This window comes from Carcharhinus amblyrhynchos, chromosome 22 (assembly GCF_965287045.1).
Source record: "Carcharhinus amblyrhynchos chromosome 22, sCarAmb.v2.hapA, whole genome shotgun sequence".
Taxonomy (NCBI): domain Eukaryota; kingdom Metazoa; phylum Chordata; class Chondrichthyes; order Carcharhiniformes; family Carcharhinidae; genus Carcharhinus; species Carcharhinus amblyrhynchos.
The window spans coordinates 10,091,752-10,107,136 of record NC_137345.1 but is presented as its reverse complement, the minus strand read 5'-3'; the positions used below and the strand labels follow the sequence as shown (position 1 = coordinate 10,107,136).

At 41.4% G+C, this 15,385-nt stretch overlaps 1 protein-coding gene across 1 annotated transcript in view; it reads left to right on the top strand.

Annotated features, from left to right (window-relative positions):
- The window catches only part of LOC145357145 (uncharacterized), a 60,009-nt gene that overhangs the window by 27,115 nt on the left and 17,509 nt on the right, over positions 1-15,385 (top strand). Inside the window, exons 5-14 of the mRNA XM_080210301.1 lie at positions 1,917-2,240; positions 2,911-3,219; positions 4,459-4,782; positions 4,968-5,276; positions 6,526-6,849; positions 7,520-7,828; positions 9,068-9,391; positions 11,661-11,969; positions 13,219-13,542; positions 14,230-14,538. Coding sequence (XP_080066427.1) covers positions 1,917-2,240; positions 2,911-3,219; positions 4,459-4,782; positions 4,968-5,276; positions 6,526-6,849; positions 7,520-7,828; positions 9,068-9,391; positions 11,661-11,969; positions 13,219-13,542; positions 14,230-14,538 — 3,165 coding nt within the window. The remainder of the gene's footprint in view (positions 1-1,916; positions 2,241-2,910; positions 3,220-4,458; positions 4,783-4,967; positions 5,277-6,525; positions 6,850-7,519; positions 7,829-9,067; positions 9,392-11,660; positions 11,970-13,218; positions 13,543-14,229; positions 14,539-15,385) is intronic.

Genomic DNA, 15,385 nt, shown 5'->3' with positions numbered 1-15,385 from the left:
GAGGCTCTGCGGCAGTGCAGTGTGTGGCAGCGAGAGGGCAGTTAGAACAATGATTATGTTGGAGGAATTGTAATTCAGAGGCTCAGAGTAATGATCCAGAGAGATGTGGCCAGATTTATTACACCTTGGACCACACTCCCCTTGTGAGCAATAGGTAAAGATGTTGTTAACACATATATTTGTAGAGCATAGAGAAATAGCTTAAAGTTAAATAGATTGGATATAGTTAGGCATATTGATAACCCACTTTATGGAAACAACTGTGAGTTTAGTCACAAACATAGGACATAAGGTTTGATGCTGCTAACACAGCAATACTTAGGGATAACAAAAAGACTGCCTGTAATGTAGAGATAACATCAGAGATGTGATGTGCAGTGAAGCATACACCACATCCTGCAGGAATGTAAGAGGCCCACGTTATAAAAAGCAAATGGTCTGCAAGATGTGTTGTTTATACAACTAACCATAAAAGGGGGAAGGGGTCACTGAGATAGTCGGGACAGCAGTGATTAAGTTGGCAAAGGATTGATTACTGCCAATCTGAACTGGACATGTAACAGTATTGGATAAGATGGATGAGTTTGCTAATGCACTCTTGTGATAACAGGAGACATTGTTAGATGGGGAGTAGAGGTGATAGGAACTTAGGGCACCTCGAGCCAATAGGGGAATGTCAACACATAGATGGGACAGGGACCACGAATTAGGGGAGAACATCACATTGCAAAGCCATCACAATGCTTGTAAAAAAGGTATAAAATGTGCTGCAAATCTATGTGAGGTGTGCCTATTTCGCTAGACACCCGGTCTTGCAAGAACGTCAAATAAAATCTTGCTCCTTCAGAACTTGACTTGACTAAATTGTTTAACTGTGAGCTGTGTTTCTCACACCCTGGTTAACAAGTTGGCAGAAAACCCACCCATGGACTTGTTGGCTAGAAAATAGATCTTGACCACTTACCAGTTATTCACCAGATACTCACCAACAGCTCACCTCTCCTGTAATAAATTCCTTCAGCTCATTAAACCTTCACACTCAGCTGAAGTCAGACTCCAGCGCTGAGTTCAAAAACAAAGGGACTCAGTACAAAATGAGCAGTTCAAGCCAGTTTCCCGAATTAACTATTTCAGTTGCTGCCAGCTGATAGTTTCTATCTTCCACCTCACGTCCTTTGGATGATATTTACGTTGGAATTTTACTGCCTTGCCTGCCGTGGTATTGGAGTGGGTGTGGGGCAGACAACAGAAATGTCTGTTGACCTTGGGCAGGATTTTCCAGTCTCGCTCATTTGAGGCCATAAGACCTCACCCTCGACTTTAAACAGTACTGACACTTAAATGTTAAATGGGACTTACTGTTAAATGTTAAAACAAATGCAAACAATGGCTGGAATTCACCAAACTCATCCAGAGCTGGAATTATCCACTCCCACTGTGAATGCAGATTTGCCTAAGCGCCAAATTCCCTATTCCAACAGGCAGTGGGGGCTGATCACCCGATATCGGAGAATTCAGGTCAAGGTTAGATTTTAGGAAAGGAATTTAAATCTCCGTTATCTCAGCAAACATCCACAGTCTATTTCAGGCAACATCCAATGCTTGTCTCTAACTAATCTGCTATCACGAATATCTGCTGTCCATGAGAACAATGAATAGATACGACCTGCATTCGACCAAGTTCCCACTGCCAACTCTCTCTCTCTCTCTAACACTTTCCCTTCCTCCTCAAGTCCTGGGTGAGGTTGAGAAATATTGATAATATGAAACTATTTAACATTTTGGTCATTCTAATGATTAAAGTTTTTACATTTAAAGTTAATGCTTTTTTTACTTAGTGTCAAAAGTAGGCTTACATTAACACGGCAATGAAGTTACTGTGAAAATCCGTTAATGCCAGCTTTTTTTTCCCACAGAGCCCGTGTCTGTTCCTGAACTTAAATTTCTATCACCACCAAATGCCTCATGTTCTGGGGGCTCAGTGTCCGTCTCCTGTGAGTCTGTCAGGGGATCATTTCCCATTCAGTACACATGGCATGAAAAGACCCCGTCTGAAGATTCAAAGATCTCTGATACCAATAAACTGGATCTACATTGTCAATCCTTCACAAAGCAACATCATCAATATTACTGCACGGCCTCAAATAACCAGGGACAAAAATCCAGTGAAATGCTTACAGTGTCAGTGATTCACATTTCAGAGAATGACTGCAGTTATTTAACACAAATCAGCAGCATTGGTAAATATTGCTTTAAGCTTCAAAAAATTAAACTCATGTTTTAAATTAATGTCTGTCTGAATTGCTCACAGGTTTAGATCTATTGGTAGTTCCAAGCAATTTTAATAAAAATAGAATTGCATTTATTTATCACTTTTCACAGCTTCAGGATAGTTTTAAATTCCGTTCTGATTGATGCTGGAACTGATTCAGAGCCATTGTTGTGATGTAGGAAGCTTAGCACTAATTTATGAGCAACGAGCTTCCTCAAAGAGCAATGTGATCATGAGCAGACAATCTGCTGTGTGAGGGTTGCTGTTTGAGAATGCAATAACTCCAGGAGGTGGATCTGAAAGAGCTGTGCTTTTATTGCGCAAAATGAAAATAAGCAATAACAACATGCCTGTGCTGTACACAACAAATCCCAACCAGGACTAAAAGATTAATGGAACCTCTCAAGGTCTTGCTTTATCAAGGGCTAATAATTCAATCTCATTATGGTTGTCTAATTATCAATCCTCAGGGAGCACATATTCAATGAGCCGAATGATATCAAACAGGGAAGTATTTAATTGCATTGCAAGATGCATTGGAGAGATTTCTAAGAACACAGTGGTAAATCCTACTGAAACATGTCTGTTTTGAATTAAACAATCATTTTAGTTCAATTTTTGACCTGTTGTCTTTTCAGCTCCGAGTGCATTGTGGGCAAAAAATAATGTAACAGGAGTTTTGGGAAGAGCGATCACTATCGATTGTCACTATGACAAATTGTCCCAGTCACATGTGAAATATTGGAGTCGTCAGTGCTCTGTTTTGGTAAAATCAGACGATCCAGATGGACGGAGAGGGAGAATGTCGATCACAGATAACAAGACACAAGGATTATTTGTTGTTACTATGGAGGATCTTCGCTCACTAGATGCAGGATGGTACAGCTGTGGTATTGATAAGTCCGGCCTCCTTTCAATATTTCCTATAAAGCTACAAATATCTGACGGTAAATGGTTCTCAGTGATTATCTTTATTACTCTCAACTGAAATGTCTGATCGGTGCATTTTCTGGGAGGAGACATTGACATCTCCGATGCCTGGAGGCTCTGTGGCAGTGCAGGGTCTGTCAGCTAGAGGGCAGTTAGAACAATGATTATGTTGGAGGAATTGTAATTCAGAGGCTCAGAGTAATGATCCAGAGAGATGGGGTCAGATTTATTGCACCCTAGACCACACTCTCCTGGTTAACATGTTGGCAAGGACACCCCCATGCTCCCGATGCCTGGACAATAGACCGTCCCACTTCCCAAATACTCACCAGGTACTCACCAACAGGTAATTTCTTCTCCTGTAGTAAATTCCTTCAGCTCATTAAACCTCCACACTCGGTTGAGGTCAGAGTCCAACGCTGAGTTCAAAAACAAAGGGACTCAGTACAAAAAGAGCAGTTCAAGCCAGTTTCTCCAGTTAACTATTTCAGTTGCTGCCAGCTGATAGCTTCTATCTCCCAACTTCTGTCCTTTGGATGATACTTACGTTGGAATTTTACTTAGTGTCCGCTGTGGTATCGGAGCGGGTGTAGGGCAGACAATGGAAATGTCTGTTGACCTTGGGTGAGATTTTTCAGTCTTGCTCATTTGAGGCCAAAAGACCCCACCCTAGACTTTTAACAGTACTGACATTTAAATGTTAAATGGTACTTAAAGTTTAAATGTTAAATATAAATGCAAACAATTGCCAGAATTCAACAAACTCATCCACAGCTGAGATTCTCCAGTCCTGCTGCTTTGAATGGAGATTTGCCTGAGCACCAAATTCCCTATTCCAACTGGCAGTGGGGCCGGATCACCTGATATGGGAGAATTCAGGTCAAGAATGGATTTTTAAGCCTCTGTTATCTCGGCAAACATCCACAGTCTATCTCAGATCACACTCCTATGCTTGTCACTAACTAATGTGCTATCATGAATATCTGCTGTCCATGAAAGCAATCAATAGATACTACCTGCATTCGGCCAAGTTCCCACTGTCACCTCTCTCTCTAACACTTTCCCTTCCCCCTCACAGCCTGTGTGAGGTCGAGAAATATTGGTAATATGAAACGATTTAATTTTTTGGTGAATCTGAAGATTAAAGTTTCAAAGTTTAATGTTAAAGCTTTTTGAAATTAGTTTCACAAATAGGCTTACATTAACACTGCAGTGAAGTTACTGTGAAAATCCGTTAATGATTTTTATTTCCACAGAACCCGTGTCCGTTCCTGAACTGAAATTTCTATCACCACCAAATGCCTCATGTTCTGGGAGCTCATTGTCCGTCTCCTGTGAATCTGTCCAGGGATCATTTCCCATTCAGTACACATGGTATGAAAAGACCCCGTCTGAAGATTCAAAGATCTCTGACACCAATAAACTGGATCTACATTGTCAATCCTTCACACAGCAACATCATCAATATTACTGCACAGCCTCAAATAACCAGGGAGAAAAATCCAGTGAAATGGTTACAGTTTCAGTGATCCACACTTCAGAGAATGATTGCAGCTATTTAACACAAATCAGCAGCGTTGGTAAATATCACTTAATTTCACTCATTAAATGAATGTTCCCAACACCTCAAACAAGGAGGTATTTAATTGGATTAGAAGATGCGTTGGACAGATTTCTCTGAACATAGTGGTAAATCCTATTGAAATGTATCTGTTTGTATTAAACAACTATTTCCAGTTCAATTTTTGACCTGTTGTCTTTTCAGCTCCGAGTGCATTGTGGGCAAAAAATAATGTAACAGGAGTTTTGGGAAGAGCGATCACTATCGATTGTCACTATGACAAAAAGTCCCAGTCACATGTGAAATATTGGAGTCGTCAGTGCTCTGTTTTGGTAAAATCAGACGATCCAGATGGACGGAGAGGGAGAATGTCGATCACAGAGAACAAGACGCAAGGATTATTTGTTGTTACGATGGAGGATCTTCGCTCAGGAGATGCAGGATGGTACAGCTGTGGTATTGATAAGCCTGGCCTCCTTTCAATATTTCCTGTAAAACTACAAATATATGACGGTAAATTGTTCTCAGTGATTATCTTCATTAATCTCGACTGAAATGACTGATCGGTGTTTATCTGGGAGGAGACATTGACAGCTCCGATATCTGGAGGCTCCGCGGCAGTGCAGAGTCTGGCGGCTCGAGGGCAGTTAGGAAAATGATTATGTTGGAGGAATTGTAATTCAGAGGTTCAGAGTAATGATCCAGAGAATGGGGTCAGATTTATTGCACCTTGGACCACGCTTCCCTGGTTAACAAGTTGGCAGAAACCCCAACCATGGACCTGTTGGCTAGAAAATACATGTTGACCACTTCCCAGATATTCACTAGATACTCACCAACAGCTCACTTCTCCTGTCATAAATTCCTTCAGCTCATTAAACCTCCACACTTGGTTGAAACCAGACCCCCGTGCAGAGTTCAAAAACAAAGGGACTCAGTACAAAAAGAGCAGTTCAAGCCAGTTTCCCAAGAAACTATTTCAGTTGCTCCCAGCTGATAGCTTCTATCTAACAGCTCTTGTCCTTTGGATGATAATTAACGTTGGAATTTTACTGCCTTGTCCGCCGTGGTATCGGAGCGGATGTGGGGCAGACAGCGGAAATGTCTGTTGACCTTGGGCAGGATTCTCCAGTCTCGCTCATTTGAGGCCAGAAAACCTCACGCTAGGCTTTAAACAGTCCTGACACTTAAATGTTAAATGGTACTTAATGTTAAATATTAAAACAAATACAAACAATGGCCGGAATTCACCAAACTGTTCCAGAGCTGGAATTATCCTGTCCCGCTGTGAATGCAGATTTGCCTGATTGCCAAATTCCCTATTCCAACTGGCAATGGGAGCTGATCACCCGATATCGGAGAATTCAGGTGAAGGTTAGATTTTAGGAAAGGTATTTAAATCTCCGTTATCTCAGCAACATCCACAATCTATTTCAGGTGACATCCAATGCTTGTCACTAACTAATCTGCTGCCATGAAGACCTGCTGTCCATGAGAACAATCAATAGATACTACCGACATTCGACCCAGTTCCCACTGCCAACTCTCTCTCTCTCTAACATTTTCCCTTCCTCCTCATATCCTGGGTGAGGTTGAGAAATATTGATAATATGAAACTATTTAACATTTTGGTCATTCTAATGATTAAAGCTTTTACGTTTAAAGTTAATGCTTTTTTACTTAGTGTCACAAGTAGGCTTACATTAACACTGCAATGAAGTTACTGTGAAAATCCATTAATGACTGTTTTTTTTTCCCACAGAGCCCGTGTCTGTTCCTGAACTTAAATTTCTATCACCACCAAATGCCTCATGTTCTGGGGGCTCAGTGTCCGTCTCCTGTGAGTCTGTCCAGGGATCACTTCCCATTCAGTACACATGGTATGAAAAGACCCCATGTGGAGATTCAACAATCTCTGACACCAATAAACTGGATCTACATTGTCAATCCTTCACAAAGCAACATCATCAATATTACTGCACAGCTTCAAATAACCAGGGAGAAAAATACAGTGAAATGGTTACAGTGTCAGTGATCCACATTTCAGAGAATGATTGCAGTTATTTAACACAAATCAGCAGCATTGGTAAATATCGCGTTAAGCTTCAAAAAATTAAACTCATGTTTTAAATTAATGTCTGTCTGAATTACTCACGGGTTTAGATCTATTGGAAGTTCCAAGCAATTTTAATAAAAATAGAATTGCATTTATTTATCACTTTTCACATCTACAGGACAGTTTTAAATTCCGTTCTGATTGATGCTGGAACTGATTCAGAGCCTTTGTTGTGACGTAGGAAGCTCAGTACTAATTTATGAGCAATGAGCTCCCTCAATGAGCAATGTGATCATGAGCAGACAATTTGCTGTCTGAGGATTGCTGTTTGAGAATGCAACAACTCCAGGAGGTGGATCTGAAAGAGCTGTGCTTTTATTGCGCAAAATGAAAATAAGCAACAACAACATGCCTGTGCTGAACTCAACAAACCCCAACCAGGACTAAAAGATTAATGGAACCTCTCAAGGTCTTGCTTTAATAAGGGCTAATTATTCAATCTCATTATGGTTGTCTAATTATCAATCTTCAGGGAGCACATATTCAATGAGCTGAATGATATCAAACAGGGAAGTATTTAATTGCATTGCAAGATGCATTGGAGATATTTCTAAGAACACAGTGGTAAATCCTACTGAAACATATCTGTTTTGAATTAAACAACTATTTTAGTTCAATTTTTGACCTGCTGTCTTTTCAGCTCCGAGTGCATTGTGGGCAAAAAATAATGTAACAGGAGTTTTGGGAAGAGCGATCACTATCGATTGTCACTATGACAAATTGTCCCAGTCACATGTGAAATATTGGAGTCGTCAGTGCTCTGTTTTGGTAAAATCAGATGATCCAGATGGACGGAGAGGGAGAATGTCGATCACAGATAACAAGACACAAGGATTATTTGTTGTTACGATGGAGGATCTTCGCCCAGGAGATGCAGGATGGTACAGCTGTGGTATTGATAAGCCCGGCTTCCTTTCAATATTTCCTGTAAAGCTACAAATATCTGACGGTAAATGGTCCTCAGTGATTATCTTTATTACTCTCAACTGAAATGTCTGATTGGTGCTTTATCTGGGAGGAGACATTGACAGCTCCGATGCCTGGGGGGTCTGTGGCAGTGCAGGGTCTGTCAGCTAGAGGGCAGTTAAAACAATGATTATGTTGGAGGAATTGTAATTCAGAAGCTCAGAGTTATGATCCAGAGAGATGGAATCAGATTTATTGCACCTTGGACCACACTCTCCTGGTTAACATGTTGGCAAGGGCACTCCCATGCTCCCGATGCCTGGACAATAGACCTTCCCACTTCCCAAATACTCACCAGATACTCACCAACAGCTCACTTCTTCTCCTGTAGTAAATTCCTTCAGCTCATTAAACCTCCACACTCGGTTGAAGTCAGACTCCAGCGCTGAGTTCAAAAACAAAGGGACTCAGTACAAAAAGAGCAGTTCAAGCCAGTTTCCCCAATTAACTATTTCAGTTGCTGCCAGCTGATAGCTTCTATCTCCCAGCTCACGTCATTTGGATGATACTGACGTCGGACTTTTACTGAGTGTCCGCTGTGGTATCGGAGCGGGTGTAGGGCTGACAACGAAAATGTCTGTTGAGCTTGGGCAGGATTTTTCAGTCTTGCTCATTTGAGGCCAAAAGACCCCACCCTAGGTTTTAAACAGTACTGACACTTAAATGTTAAATGGTACTTAAAGTTTAAATGTTAAATATAAATGCAAACAATTGCCAGAATTCAACAAACTCATCCACAGCTGAGATTCTCCAGTCCTGCTGCTTTGAATGGAGATTTGCCTGAGCACCAAATTCCCTATTCCAACTGGCAGTGGGGCCGGATCACCTGATATGGGAGAATTCAGGTCAAGAATGGATTTTTAAGCCTCTGTTATCTCGGCAAACATCCACAGTCTATCTCAGATCACACTCCTATGCTTGTCACTAACTAATGTGCTATCATGAATATCTGCTGTCCATGAGAACAATCAATAGATACTACCTGCATTCGGCCAAGTTCCCACTGCCATCTCTCTCTCTAACACTTTCCCTTCCTCCTCACAGCCTGGGTGAGGTCTAGAAATATTGGTAATATGAAACGAATTAATTTTTTGGTCAATCTGAAGATTAAAGTTTTAAAGTTTAATGTTAAAGACTTTTAGAATTAGTTTCACAAGTAGGCTTACATTAACACTGCAATGAAATTACTGTGAAAATCCATTAATGATTTTTATCTCCACAGAACCTGCCTCTGTTCCTGAACTGAAATTTCTATCACCGCCAGATGCCTCATGTTCTGGGGGCTCAGTGTCCGTCTCCTGTGAGTCTGTCCAGGGATCACTTCCCATTCAGTACGCATGGTATGAAAAGACCCCATCTGAAGGTTCAAAGATCTCTGACACCAATAAACTGGATCTACATTGTCAATCCTTCACACGGCAACATCATCAATATTACTGCACAGCCTCAAATAACCAGGGAGAAAAATCCAGTGAAATGGTTACAGTGTCAGTGATCCACATTTCAGAGAACGACTGCAGTTATTTAACACAAATCAGCAGCATTGGTAAATATCACTTTAAGCTTCAAAAACTACAACTAATTTTTAATTTTTTCAAAGCAATTGGAATTGAAATATAATTGCATTTATTTGGCACTTTTCACATCTTCAGGACAGTTTTAGAGACCGTTCTAGTCAATGCTGGAACTGAATCAGAGCCATTGTTGTGATGTAGGAAGCTCAGTGACAATTTATGAGCAAAGAGCTCCCTCAAAGAGCAGTGTGATCATGAGCAGACAATCTGCTGTCTGACAGTTGCTGTTTGAGAATATAATAACTCCAGGAGCTGGATGGGAATGAAGCGTGCTTTTGATGCACAAAATGAAAATAAACGATAACCACATGCCTGTGGTGAACACAAAGTTCATGGCAAAATGGGGCTGTTCATAGAACAGCTCCATCGTACGAAGCAAGATCTTGAGAGGATCAATTAACATTTTAATCCTGGTGGGTACAGAAGACCTCGATCACTTTGGCAGCAGCTGTATGTTCCCTTGCCAAGGACACCCATCTGCGAATATAGCAGAGGAAGAGAGTTAGATCGCCAAATCTGAATACACCTCCCTTCCCCCTCCCCCCCCAACCAGATTGCCCACTGGACTATTAAAGTCAAGTTTAGCCTGACCGAGGAACAGGTTAACTAGGTCTTCCTTCTTGCTCCCCCTCTGGGTGCCCAAAGATCAACAGCATAGGGCAGAAATGCAGTCATAATCTAATAATGGTTTTTTATGGAAATTGGAAGGGGAGATTCAGCAAATGCAGTCAACATATGCGTGTTCTACAAACTCCACAAGCTGCAGAAAGTGCCCAAGTTATCAACAGCAAAGTCCAGAAACACTAATTAGGCCATCTGTTTTAGTGATAAGTATGGGTCAGAGAAGTGAAACAACCTCCCTTCTCTGAAACAACCTCCTTGATCTTGTTCAAGGTAATACCATGCAAATGTGACCTTTCATGGCCACTTGAGAAGACAAGAGAACTCCAGTGTAATGTCTCTCTGAGCATTGACATCTCTAATAGTACTGTACTGGAGTTCCAGCCTAGATGTTCACGAGAACAGGACTTGAACCCACAATCACCTGACTCAGATATGCGAGTGATACCCTTGAGTTACAGTTAGCATTATTGAGTACAGTTCTAAGTAATAGTAAGAAATAAATGTACCTTTTAGCCCTCAAGGCATCATATATGTTCCACGGTGTGTCATAATCCTTTTGAAAATAAAAAGAATTGAAGAGATTGCAAAAGCAAAATGCTGCTGATGATAGAATCTGTAACAAAGACAGAAAATGCTGGCAATCCCTAGCTGGTTAGGCAATTTCTGTGGATAGAAACAGAGTTAAAGTTTCAAGACCTTGAAACCAGGGCCAAAATGTTAATGGATCCTCTCAAAGTCTTGCTTCATACAAAGCTTGGTGTATGTGCTCCACATGGTTAGCTATTTATCATTCCCAGGGAGCTCACATTCAATAAGCACAATGGGGAGGTCAATTAGTGATTCCTCTTTCAGATCATGGGCTTTATCTCAAAGAAATAAACTTTGCGCAGACCTCCTTTGGAATACTCTTCTGCTTGTCCACTGGGGGGTCCTGATGTCCATGAGGTGGGGCCTGATATCTTTGAGCAACGCGGGGTGGGGGGAGGCAGGATTGTGCATGCATTGTAGTGGAGAATTTGAATGGCAGGTTTGGCATCGAGGCTGTGGGGAGTGGGAGTGGGGATGCTGACAGAGAAGGGCTGATGTTGGGTGGAGTGCCCTGTTCTTTGAGTGGCAGGATGTTGAGGGGAGGTTGACCCTTTGTGTGAGGGGTATTCCCCTTGTCCACTGGAGGTCCCAATGTCCATGAGGTAGTGACTGATATCTGTGGGCAACAGGGGGATTCTTTAACTTAACTTTAACTTCAACTTTAAAACTGGTGCCCAATCTCTACAGAGACAGCCGAGCCAGCTCAATCAGGCCCCGCCCCAACTAGAGTGACAACACAAACCACACCCCCTTTTTTTGACAATGTCAGGAGATCTGGTGGGAAAAGCTGTCTGTCTGTCTGGACAGAAACTCACCGGTTTTCATTCTCAACCTGACAATTTGAATTTTTTCTGGAAAATTCCATTCATTAAATGAATGTACCCAACACCTCAAACAAGGAGGCATTCAATTGCATTAGAAGATGTGTTGGACAGATTTCTCTGAACATAATGGTAAATCCCATTGAAATATATCTGTTTGTATTAAAAAACTCTTTCCAGTTCAGTTTTTGACTTGTTGTCTTTTCAGCTCCGAGTCCATTGCAGGCAAAAAATAATGTAACAGGAGTTTTGGGAAGACCGATCACTATCGATTGTCACTATGACAAATTGTCCCAGTCACATGTGAAATATTGGAGTCGTCAGTGCTCTGTTTTGGTAAAATCAGATGATCCAGATGGACGAAGAGGGAGAATGTCGATCACAGATAACAAGACACAAGGATTATTTGTTGTTACTATGGAGGATCTTCGCCCAGGAGATGCAGGATGGTACAGCTGTGGTATTGATAAGCCCGGCCTCCTTTCAATATTTCCTGTAAAGCTACAAATATCTGATGGTAAATTGTTCTCAGTGATTATCTTTATTAATCTCGACTGAAATGACTGATCGGTGTTTATCTGGGAGGAGACATTGACAGCTCTGACTTCCCGAGGCTCTGTTGCAGTGCAGAGTCTGGCAGCGAGAGGGTAGTTAGAACAATGATTATATTGGAGGAATTGTAATTCAGAGGCTCAGAGAAATGATCCAGAGAGATGGGGTCAGGTTTATTGCAACTTGGACCACACTCTCCTGGTTAACAAGTTGTCAGAAACCCCACCCACGGACCTGTTGGCTGGAAAATAGATCTTGACCACTTCCCAGATATTCACCAGATACTCACCAACAGCTCACTTCTCCTGTAATAAATTCCTTCAGCTCATTAAACCTCCACACTCAGTTGAAGTCAGACTCCAGCGCTGAGTTCAAAAACAAAGGGACTCAATACAAAAAGAGCAGCTCAAGCCAGTTTCCCGAATTAACTATTTCAGTTGCTGCCAGCTGATAGCTTCTATCTCCCAGCTCATGTCCTTTGGATGATATTTACGTTGGAATTTTACTGCCTTGCCCGCCGTGGTATTGGAGCGGGTGTGGGGCAGACAACGGAAATGTCTGTTGACTTTGGGCGGGATTCTCCAGACTTGTTCTTTTGAGGCCATAAAACCTCACCCTAGACTTTAAACAGTACTGACACTTAAATGTTAAATGGTACTTAATGTTAAATATTAAAACAAAGACAAAGAATGGCCGAAATTCACCAAACTCATCCAGAGCTGGAATTATCCAGTCCCACTGTGAGTGCAGACTTGCCTGAGTGCCAAATTCCCTATTCCAACTGGCAGTGGGGGCTGATCACCCGATATCGGAGAATTCAGGTCAAGGTTAGATTTTAGGGAAGGTATTTAAATCTCCGTTATCTCAGCAAACATCCACAATCTATTTCAGGTGACATCCAATGCTTGTCTCTAACTAATGTGCTACCATGAATATCTGCTGTCCATGAGAACAATGAATAGATACTACCTGCATTCGGCCAAGTTTCCACTGCCAACTCTCTCTCTCTAACACTTTCCCTTCCTCCTCATACCCTGGGTGAGATTGAGAAATATTGATAATATGAAACTATTTAACATTTTGGCCATGCTAATGATTAAAGTTTTTAAGTTTAAAGTTAAAGCTTTTTTTACTTAGTGTCACAAGTAGGCTTACATTAACACTGCAATGAAGTTACTGTGAAAATCCGTTAATGACTTTTTTTTTTCCCACAGAGCCCGTGTCTGTTCCTGAACTCAAATTTCTATCACCACCAAATGCCTCATGTTCTGGGGGCTCAGTGTCCGTCTCCTGTGAGTCTGTCCAGGGATCACTTCCCATTCAGTACACGTGGTATGAAAAGGCCCCATCTGAAGATTCAAAGATCTCTGACACCAATCAACTGGATCTACGTTGTCAATCCTTCACACAGCAACATCATCAATATTACTGCACAGCCTCAAATAACCAGGGAGACAAATCCAGTGAAATGGTTACAGTGTCAGTGATCCACACTTCAGGGAATGATTGCAGTTATTTAACACAAATCAGCAGCATTGGTAAATATCACTTTAAGCTTCAAAAACTTAAAATCATGTTTTAAATTAATGTCTGTCTGAATTGTTCACGGGTTTAGATCAGGTAGTTTTTTCACGGGTAGTTCCAAGCAATTTTAATAAAAATAGAATTGTATTTATTTATCACATTTCACAGCTTCAGGGCAGTTTTAAATTCCGTTCTGATTGATGCTGGAACTGATTCAGAGCCATTGTTGTGATATAGGAAGCTCAGTGCTAATTTATGAGCAATGAGCTCCCTCAAAGAACAATGTGATCATGAGCAGACAATCTGCTGTCTGAGGATTGCTGTTTGAGATTGCAAATTACTCCAGGACGTGGATCTGAAAGAACTGTGCTTTTATTGTGCAAAGTGAAAATAAGCAATAACAACATACCTGTGCTGAACACAACAAATACCAACCAGGACTAAAAGATTAATGGAACCTCTCAAGGTCTTGCTTTATCAAAGGCTTATTATACAATCTCATTATGGTTGTCTAATTATCAATCCTCGGGGAGCACATACTCAATGAGCCCAATGATATCAAACAGTGAAGTATTTAATTGCATTGCAAGATGCATTGGAGATATTTCTAAGAACAAAGTGATAAATCCTACTGAAACATATCTGTTTTGAATTAAACAATTATTTATTTTAGTTCAATTTTTGACCTGTTGTCTTTTCAGCTCCGAGTGCATTGTGGGCAAAAAATAATGTAACAGGAGTTTTGGGAAGAGCGATCACTATCGATTGTCACTATGACAAATTGTCCCAGTCACATGTGAAATATTGGAGTCGTCAGTGCTCTGTTTTGGTAAAATCAGACGATCCAGATGGACGGCAAGGGAGAATGTCAATCACAGATAACAAGACACAAGGATTATTTGTTGTTACTATGGAGGGTCTTCGCCCAGGAGATGCAGGATGGTACAGCTGTGGTATTGATAAGTCCGGCCTCCTTTCAATATTTCCTATAAAGCTACAAATATCTGATGGTAAATTGTTCTCAGTGATTTTCTTTATTACTCTGAACTGAAATGACTGATCGGTGCTTTATCTGGGAGGAGACAGGTCTGATGTCTGGAGGCTCCGCGGCAGTGCAGAGTCTGGCAGCTAGAGGGCTGTTAGAACAATGATTATGTTGGAGGAATTGTAATTCAGAGGCTCAGAGTAACGATCCAGAGAGATGGGGTCAGATTTATTGCACCTTAGTCCACACTCTCCTGGTTAACATGTTGGCAAGGACACCCCCATGCTCCCGATGCCTGGAAAATAGATCTTCCCACTTCCCAAATACTCACCAGATACTCACCAACAGCTCAGTTCTTCTCCTGTAGTAAATTCCTTCAGCTCATTAAACCTTTCTACTCGGTTGAAGTCAGACTCCAGCACTGAGTTCAAAAACAAAGGGGCTCAGTACAAAAAGAACAGTTCAAGCCAGTTTCCCAATTAACTATTTCAGTTGCTGCCAGCTGATGGTTTCTATCTCACAGCTCATGTCCTTTAGATGATACTTATGTTGGAATTTTACTGCCTTGCCCGCCATGGTATCAGAGCGGGCTTGGGGCAGACAACGGAAATGTCTGTTGATCTTGGGCAGGATTCTCCAGTCTCATTCATTTGAGGCCAAAAGACCCCACCCTCGGCTTTAAACAGTACTGACACTTAAATGTTAAATGGTACTTAATGTTAAATATTAAAACAAATACAAACAATGGCCAGAATTCACCAAACTCGTCCAGAGTTGGAATTATCCAATCCCGCTGTGAATGGAGATTTGCCTGAGCGCCAAATTCCCTATTCCAACTGGCAGTGGGGGCTGATCACCCGATATCGGAGAAT